This window comes from Macaca fascicularis, chromosome 1, assembly GCF_037993035.2.
Source record: "Macaca fascicularis isolate 582-1 chromosome 1, T2T-MFA8v1.1".
NCBI classification, from domain to species: Eukaryota; Metazoa; Chordata; class Mammalia; order Primates; family Cercopithecidae; genus Macaca; species Macaca fascicularis.
In genome coordinates, this window is record NC_088375.1 from 199972493 (window position 1) to 199981630 (window position 9138).

The 9138-nt window shown below is 37.8% G+C and overlaps 1 protein-coding gene across 33 annotated transcripts in view; it reads left to right on the forward strand.

Moving 5' to 3' along the window:
• The window catches only part of ZMYM6 (zinc finger MYM-type containing 6), a 46739-nt gene that overhangs the window by 12886 nt on the left and 24715 nt on the right, over nt 1-9138 (forward strand). For 15 of the 33 annotated variants that reach the window (XR_012422844.1, XR_012422849.1, XR_012422853.1 and 12 more), the window contains 5 exons: nt 354-603; nt 5410-5584; nt 5683-5874; nt 7695-7845; nt 8267-8382. Coding sequence is in view for 25 of the 33 variants with exons in the window: in XM_074012622.1 (XP_073868723.1) it covers nt 354-603; nt 5410-5584; nt 5683-5874; nt 7695-7845; nt 8267-8382 (884 nt within the window). In the remaining 8 variants the exon portion in view is untranslated. Of the gene's footprint in view, nt 1-353; nt 604-5409; nt 5585-5682; nt 5875-5997; nt 6040-7694; nt 7846-8266; nt 8383-9138 lie in introns of all 33 variants that reach the window. The other 18 variants (XR_012422836.1, XM_015438645.3, XM_045375005.2 and 15 more) reach the window with 4 other exon arrangements.

Genomic DNA, 9138 nt, shown 5'->3' on the forward strand with positions numbered 1-9138 from the left:
TCTCAGCAACTTGGGAGACTGAGGCAGGTGGATGGCTTTTGCTCAAGAGTTTGAGACCAGTCTGGGCAACATAGTGAGACCTTATCTCTGCTAAAAATTAAAAAAAAATTAGCTGGGTGTGGTGGCGTGTGCCTGTAGTCCCAGCTACTCAAGAGGCTGAGGCGGCAGGATTAGTTAATCCTGGGAGTTTGAGGCTTCAGTGAGCTATGATTGCACCACTGCCTTCCAGCCGGGGTGACAGTGAGACCCTGTCTCAGAAAAAGAAAGAGAGAGAGAGAGAGGGAGAGAGAGAGACTGAGACTGTATATGCATTAGTATTGATACTAAAACTTTTTTTTATTTTGTTTTGATAGCCCAGCAGTTGAACCCAGGCTTTCAGCTTTCTTTTACATCATCTGGCCCAAGTGTATTGCTTCCTTCAGTTCCAGCTGTTGCTATTAAGGTTTTTTGTTCTGGTTGTAAAAAAATGCTTTATAAGGGCCAAACTGCATATCATAAGACAGGATCTACTCAGCTCTTCTGCTCCACACGATGCATCACCAGACATTCTTCACCTGCCTGCCTGCCACCTCCTCCCAAGAAAACCTGCACAAACTGCTCGAAGTATAAAATTCTTAACATCCCTTTTTACTGTACCTTTTTTTAGTGTGTATATAGTTTAGTTCAAACATGCTGTTGATACTTTAAATCTCTTTAGCATGTATCCGTAGAAATAACTTTTTAGCTAATGGAAGAATTAGCCAATTTTAAAGTTTTGCAACATTAAATAAGTGACGTGGTGTTAGAATGATGATTAAACCAGTTTTCTGTCACTTTAGATTTTACTATGGAAAGAAATAACAAATGACATGTGGGAATTGCAGGACTATCCTGTAATTGTAGACACCCACCATTTAAATTTATTTAACAGTTATCTTGAAAGTTATTTAGTATAGCATAAAATAATTTCACTCTTTTAATAGTATATGAAAGCTATTTAATTCTTTAAAAAGTAAAAACTCCACATAGTCAGAAAAATGTGTTTATTTCTAATGTCCTTGTGGGGTCATTGTTGCTTTACAATAATGCTTAGATGCAGAGAGAAGAAAATACAGCAACAAAGTCACATAAATCTTTCCCTGCCTTAGTACATTTGAAGGATTTGGCATGTTTTACCTATTACTGTGGTAGTGTAATTTGAGGAATACAGTGTGTTGTTAGTAGTCACTATGGGCAAAAAATGGTAAGAGCTTGCTTTTAAACTGTGGCTCTATCATTTATCTCTGTGACTTCGGACTAGATATTTAACTTTCTAAGCCTCCATTTCTCATCAGTAAATAATAGTTGCTTCCTAGGATTTTAATGAGACAGTGTTAGCACATGGCCTAGCGCACCAAGTACTTAATAAACGGAATCCTGTTATTGATAATAAAAATTATATCATGTGTTACTGTTTATAGTTAACATGATAAATATATTAAATTTAATAAATATATGTATATATAATACATATTACTTTGTATACTTAACATATCATTTGTAGGCCCCTATTTTGTCTTTGGCCATGTTTATCTGCTTTGTGTCTTGACCTAAACTATCTAAAAGTAGATCCTGCTATATGGAAATTTCCAGCTAAACAGGAGAGAGGATGTTTTTTTTCTTTGTTGGCCATGCTGGAGTGCAGTGGCATGATCACTGCTCACTGCAGCCTTGAACTCCCTGGGCTCAGATGATCCTCCCACCTCAGCCTTTCAAGTAGCTGGGACCACAGGCACACACCACCATGCCCGGCTAATTTTTATATTTTTTGTAGAGATGGTTTTGCTATGTTGCCCAGGCTGTTCTCAAACTCCTGGGCTCAAGCAATTAGCCTGCCTCAGCCTCCCAAAGTGCTGGGACTATTGGCATGAGCCATCATACCTGGCCAGGAGAGAGGAATTTTAAAATATTTATATACTCTAAATTAGTTTGTTGCAAAATACCCTTCTAATTAACACTTTTATGTCGTTCTCATGAAACTAATCTGAAGAAGTAAACTTAGTTTTCTATTTTTAGATATTGTTTCAACATACCAAATATCAAAATAAAATTAAATAATTTTATTTATTTAAAGAACATAACACAACTTATACATCCAAATGCCTATTGTTTTCTTAAAAGTAGTCACCCCGTCAGTGACTTTTTAGCATAAGATTAGGAGACAGATTCTTATCTTTTCCGCATACATTTGATTGTTACAAATTTTCTTTTTTTTTTTTTTTTGAGACGGAGTCTTGCTCTGTAGCCCGGGCTGGAGTGCAGTGGCCGGATCTCAGCTCACTGCAAGCTCCGCCTCCCGGGTTTACGCCAATCTCCTGCCTCAGCCTCCGGAGTAGCTGGGACTACAGGCGCCCGCCACCTCGCCCGGCTAGTTTTTTGTATTTTTAGTAGAGACGGGGTTTCACGGTGTTAGCCAGGATGGTCTCGATCTCCTGACCTCATGATCCGTCTCGCTCTGTCACCCAGGCTGGAGTGCAGTGGCCGGATCTCAGCTCACTGCAAGCTCCGCCTCCCGGGTTCACGCCATTCTCCTGCCTCAGCCTCCCGAGTAGCTGGGACTACAGGCGCCTGCCACCTCGCCCGGCTAAGTTTTTGTATTTTTAGTAGAGACGGGGTTTCACTGTGTTATCCAGGATGGTCTCGATCTCCTGACCTCGTGATCCGCCCGTCTCGGCCTCCCAAAGTGCTGGGATTACAGGCTTGAGCCACCGCGCCCGGCCTGATTGTTACAAATTTTCAAAGGCGCTTGATACCTTAATCAGGCTAATATAGTAGCTAATTAAATTGAGTCATACTGTTAAAACATGAGATTTATAAAATTAAAAGTTAAAAAATAGTCTAAAGGTTTATCTTAAGTTTTGTCTTAAAAAATTAGAAAAACGTTTGAGCTATGTTATTGTTGGAAGAGGTGTGGTTTTTCTAAGGTAAATGTTATGGTATAACACTCATTTGAGTGTGTAAAGTTCAGAGTACATTTATAATTTATGTGCACAGATTTTCATTATAAAATTACTCTCTTTGATTTACGTATTTTTACTTACTATTTTTTTACTTATTATGCCACTGGCAGATTCACCTTATTAAGTGAAACTCTTAATTGCTCTGTTTTCAGTAGAAAAATCACTTTTCAAAATTAATACTTCATCTGTATATTATAAGCATATTCTTTTGGTTTCCAAGATTTGCTGTCGTATTTTTACAGTTGAGTTTTAAATAATTAAAATAATTTTCATTGTTGTTATTTTCTCATGGTTTACCATTGAATACACCTGTATAATAAAGGTGCTAGATGGGAGGCACTATAGTGGAATAATTAATTCCATAGACTAGAGTCAGACTACCTGGATTTGTATTTCAGCTTTACTGCCTACTAGCAATATGATTTTGACAAGCTGTTTAACCTCTGATTCAGTTTCCTCATCTGTAAAGTGGCAGTTGCAGTAATACCTAACCTCATAGTAGTTTGGGGATTTTTTTTTTTTTTTGAAACAGGGTCTCACTCTGTCACCCAGGCTGGAGTGTGGTTGTGTGATCCCACCTCACCACAGCCTCTGCTTCCTGGGTTCAAGCAGTCCTCCCAGCTCAGCATCCTGAGTAACTGAGACCATGGGCATGAGCCAGCATGCCCTGCTAATTAAAAAAAATTTTTTGTAGAGATTGGGTCTTGCTGTGTTGTCCAGGCTGGAGTGCAGTGGCATGATCATGGCTCATTGGAGCTTTGAACTCCCCGGGCTCAAGCAATCCTTCTGCCTTGGCCTCCCAAAGTGCTAGGATTATGTGGGTAAGCCACTGCACTCTGTCATTTTTGTGGTATTTAAATTGGATAATTTGAGTAAAGAGAATAATGCTTGGTGCATAGTAATTACTCAACACACTTATTGTAGTATATATTATAGCCATTATTATATACTTTGCCATTTACTTTGTGGCCTGCACTAGTGTTTATATAATTAGTGACTATTTCCTTTAGTTTTTATACTTGTCAGAAGAATGGCAATACTTAGCCTCTGTTTTACCAGGGTATTGCTATTTGTGGTTATTGCAATAATTAGCTTTTACAAATTGGCTCTAGGAATCTCACAGAACCACTCAATTATTTTTGTTCTTCCTATCTCGTTCCTGTTTCCATCTGTCCTCTGATACAAAGCCTTAACAGCCCTTTTGTCATATGTTTCTTTGATTTTCTCAGTTATAGCTAAATATTATATATCATGCTTATTTTTTGTATTCTGGTAGCTCATTTGTTTCTCAAAATCTTGCACTTTCAACTTTTAAACATTTCGTTTATTGTCTTGGCTGGACGCGGTGGCTTGTGCCTGTAATCCCAACACTTTGGGAGGCCGAGGCAGGCGGATCACGAGGTCAGGAGTTTGAGACCAGCCTGGCCAATATGACGAAACCCTGTCTCTACTAAAAATACAAAAATTAGCCTGGCATGGTGGCATGGGCCTGTGTCCCAGCTACTCGGGCGGGAGGCTAAGACAGGAGAATCGCTTGAACCCAGGAGGTGGAGGATGTAGTGAGCCAAGATCGTGCCACTGCACTCCAGCCTGGGCAGCAGAGTGAGACTCTGTCTCACACACACACAAAAAATTCATTTATTGTCTCGTTTCAGTTCTACTTTGGGCAGCCTCTGGCTAGTAAGAGAACCAGTGTCTTGTGGTCTGGAGTTGTGGGATGGACACTGACTGGTCCCATTGGCTACAGCAGATGAAACTTGGTTGGGGCTGGAAGCCTTCCTATTTTTGTTTTCAGCATCTGGCTGGCTGTGTGTGTGTGTGTGTATATATATATATATATATTTTTTTTTTTTTTTTTTTTTTTTTTGAGATGATGTCTAGCTTTGTTGCCCAGGCTGGAGTGCAGTGGCACAATCTCGGCTCACTGCAACCTCCGCCTCCCGGGTTCAGGCGATTCTCCTGCCTCAGCCTCCCGAGTAGCTGGGATTACAGGCACACACTACCACACCCAGCTAACTTTTGTATTTTTAGTAGAGACGGGGTTTCACTGTGTTGGCCAGGCTGGTCTTGAACTCCTGACCTCATGATCCGCCCACCTCGGCCTCCCAAAGTGCTGGGATTACAAGCGTGAGCCACCATGCCCGGCCCTGGCTGGTTATATTTTAAATAGAATTCGCTCTTGACAAATTTATGAATTAGGTATTATAAACCCCATTTTATACATGAGGAAATTGAGATAGTAATTACATCATTCATTGTCACTCACCTGATAAATAGCAGAACTCATCATCAAACCAAGCTTTGCAGACACCTTATCCTTTTTCTACCATACAATACTTGCCCTTAGTAAGTGTTATTTCAGCTCACAAAGAGGAGGAAGTTACAATTGTGAAGAATACATTTCATTTTTACCTTTGTTATTTATTTTTAGAGACATTTTAAATCCTAAGGATGTGATCACAACTCGCTTTGAGAATTCCTCTCCTAGCAAAGATTTCTGCAGCCAATCATGCTTGTCGTCTTATGAGCTAAAGAAAAAACCTGTTGTTACCATATATACCAAAAGCATTTCAACTAAGTGCAGTATGTGTCAGAAGAATGCTGATGTAAGTTACATTTTACTTTTATTGGGATTCTGCTCAAAGAGATTTTTTTTAGCTGGCTCTGCTTATTTTGTGTATGTGTGTGTGTGTTTATTTCCTAGACTCGATTTGAAGTTAAATATCAAAATGTGGTACATGGTCTTTGTAGTGATGCCTGTTTTTCAAAATTTCACTCTACAAACAACCTCACCATGAACTGTTGTGAGAACTGTGGGAGCTATTGCTATAGTAGCTCTGGTCCTTGCCAATCCCAGAAGGTTTTTAGTTCAACAAGTGTCACGGCATACAAGCAGGTATGAATATCTATTTGTTGCATGTAGTTAGGCCCACTCCTTCTGATTTGGCTGCACAGGGATGAACTAAATGAGAGTGAGTTCCTTCCATTAGTCCATCCTGATATGTGATTTCCCTTCTAGAAAATGAGATATATTCTGATGGTGCGAGGGATGATTGTGATGGTAAGTTGATATAGGTAAAATAAGTCCCTTTTTAAAGGCTCCCTTCATAGCTAAGAATTCACAAATGAGATTTCTTTTCTTTTCTTTTTTTTTTTTTTTAGTTAAGATGGGGTTTTGCCATGTTGCTCAGGCCGGTCTTGAACTCCTGAGCTCAAGCCATCCACCCACCTCAGCCTCCCAAAATGCTGGGATTACAGGCATGAGTAACCACGTCCCGGCCTCAAATGTAATTTCATGATTTTCTTTGAGCATGAAATATTTTGTGATGTATTGATAGCAAGAATACCATATTATAAATAAGCCATAAGCAAGAGTTAAGATGATAAAATCAGTGAATCTAAACAAAGCTTGTCTTTTTCATTTTAAAATGTGTTTGGGAATGAATTGTAATTATTTGGTCAACACTGTCTTATGAGAATACTTCAAGTAATTTTATTTATTGTAATGAATAAATGCAGTAAGCTTGTTACTAAATATATCACCTTGTGTCAATTTAATTATTACTGATTTGTGGTTTTAAAAAGTTTTTCTTAAAGATGTAAAGATGTATCTTGTAAATGATAATTAAACGTTTTTTTCAGTTAGCAAGTTTGATTTGTTACTTCCTCTGAGCAGTTGGTAATGGACATATGGACATTCATCACTGAAAATAATCTCTTTTTTTAAGAATTGCCATTTTTGGCAGTCTGGTTACTACTTTCACAGGAAAAGAATCCATGTTATTTTATATATGATCCCAAAATGAGTTCCATTTCTAATTTTGTTACTAGTATTGTGCTCTGTCTTTTTACTAGGAAGATTATGTCATGAAACCTCAAAATTTATATTTTCCTACGATTTCCTTTCATATTGAGAGACCTTATAATGTGTCACTGACAGGGTAGTGTAGTGGTTAGGAGCCTGAACTTTGGAGCCTGATGAAATGAGTTTAATTTCCTACTTCTTCTGCTCATCTGTTAATTTAATTAAAGTTAATTTGAACTTTTTGTTAATGTAATTTTTGAGAGCACTTCACTCTGTCGTTAAAAGGATTCTGTGACACACTATATATCAATTGCTTAGCCTGGGGCCTGGCTCATGATACGCATTTAGTAAGTTATAGTATTGGTTATGTAAATGGTAGCTATTTTTATTATTTCTTAAAACATGAATAAACTTATGAGCAGATTTTATTATGAAACTCAGCTTGAAAAATAGATCGTTCTGTAGGATCTCTAATAATATACATTAAGTATCATTTCTATCTCCTGCTGAAGAATCTCACAAATTAAGTAACCTTAAAGGTGGTAGACTCTTCTAGATTGATGTACAAGACTATACCGAGAATGGCCCTTTGGTTCATGGATTCGCTGGTCTTCTCTGATTATTGGTGATGAAAAAGTATGTAATGATTACCTAATTCATTACTTATGTTTGAATTAATGTGTTTTGTTTGCTAAGATCTCTATCTGAGTAGTTACTAATTTCTTCAGTTTCTATTTTATTACTGTCTGGAAGAACTTACTTTCCCACCTCCCAATAGTGTGGTTTCATCATCATGCTCAAATATTTCAACCAAGAGCTGTGGTTGTAGGTAGCTTTTCTTTTTAGTTTTTTGAACAATATGTAAATATGTATGCTTGTACTAGGTATCTAATGTTCTTTTATTTTAATAGAATTCAGCCCAGATTCCTCCATATGCCCTGGGGAAGTCATTGAGGCCCTCAGCTGAAATGATTGAGACTACAAATGATTCAGGAAAAACAGAGCTTTTCTGCTCTATTAATTGCTTATCTGCTTACAGAGTTAAGACTGTTACTTCTTCAGGTAATGTTTAAATTTGATAAATTTATATATTTAATAACTATTGAAGAAAAATGTAACTGCTTTTCTTTGATTTTGTTACAAGCTAAATTTATCTCGTTAGTTAAATAAAGACCCAAGATTGACTTTTAAATAACTGACTTGTATGTGAAAATAGGTTTTCACTGATTTTCTTGGTTGCAATATATACAGTATTTTATAGTTTCATATGTGAGAAGAAAGAAAAAACACTTAAAATTTCCAAGTTAGTTTTTGTCTAAGTGGGACTTAATAGAGGTTAGTTGTAGTTAGATTTCAGATTTTTGTAAAGTTCCTTGATTTTTTTGGTATATTATTATTTAATTTTTTCATTCTCCCAATACATTTTTGTATTGTTTGTTCATTGGTATAACTTAATCATTGTTTTTTATTTTTTGTCATCAAGGTGTCCAGGTTTCGTGTCATAGTTGTAAAACCTCAGCAATCCCTCAGTATCACCTAGCCATGTCAAATGGAACTATATACAGCTTCTGCAGCTCCAGTTGTGTGGTCGCTTTCCAGGTATGATCTGAGGTAGCACATCATGCATGTGATTCTCTTAGGCATTGATCTGTGGCACAGTGTTAACTGCTGAAGGCCTGTTCTTATGAAAATTTAAATTTGAATTAAAAAGAAAAAATTTGTTTTGTTTCATCCAGGGTCCCAACCAGGTCATTTCTATAAAATATCTGAACCCAGATATTGGGTCTTAGCAGTTTCTTCTTTATTTAGGATACTTGCCTAAACTGTCATTCCCTCCCACTTTCTCCCTTGGGTCTCTCCCCTTCACAAAGATGGAAGCTAGGATTATGGTTTGGGTAGGTGGTATGGTGAAGAACAGTAGCCTGATGGGATTCACATGCCCCTTCCTCTCTCATCCTGTGTCAGATACCTAGTGACTCCTGGCATGGAATTGTAAGCATCCACTTGTCCCATTTTCTCCTCCCTCTCTGCAATACACACACAGAGTAGAGTTTAGTAATCTCCGGGGTAGGAACATGCCTGATGCAGTATCCCTGGCATTAGGGAGAAAGAGACTGTTGGTGGCTGTTGTGTCTTAATAGCCATCAGAAGCTGGTTGATAATGGGAGTGCAGGTAGGGGGAGGTTTTGGGGGGAAGGAGAAGCCTGCTCTAATTTATTAGAGGCATACATTAGAGGTCTTTGTCAGGAAAGCCTGAATTCTAGTCCTTGACCTTTTAATGTTGTATTTCTCAGTCCTTTTATTGTGGAAGTATGCCATTTAAACTCTTTCCGTGACATAGAAAATTTTAAAAAA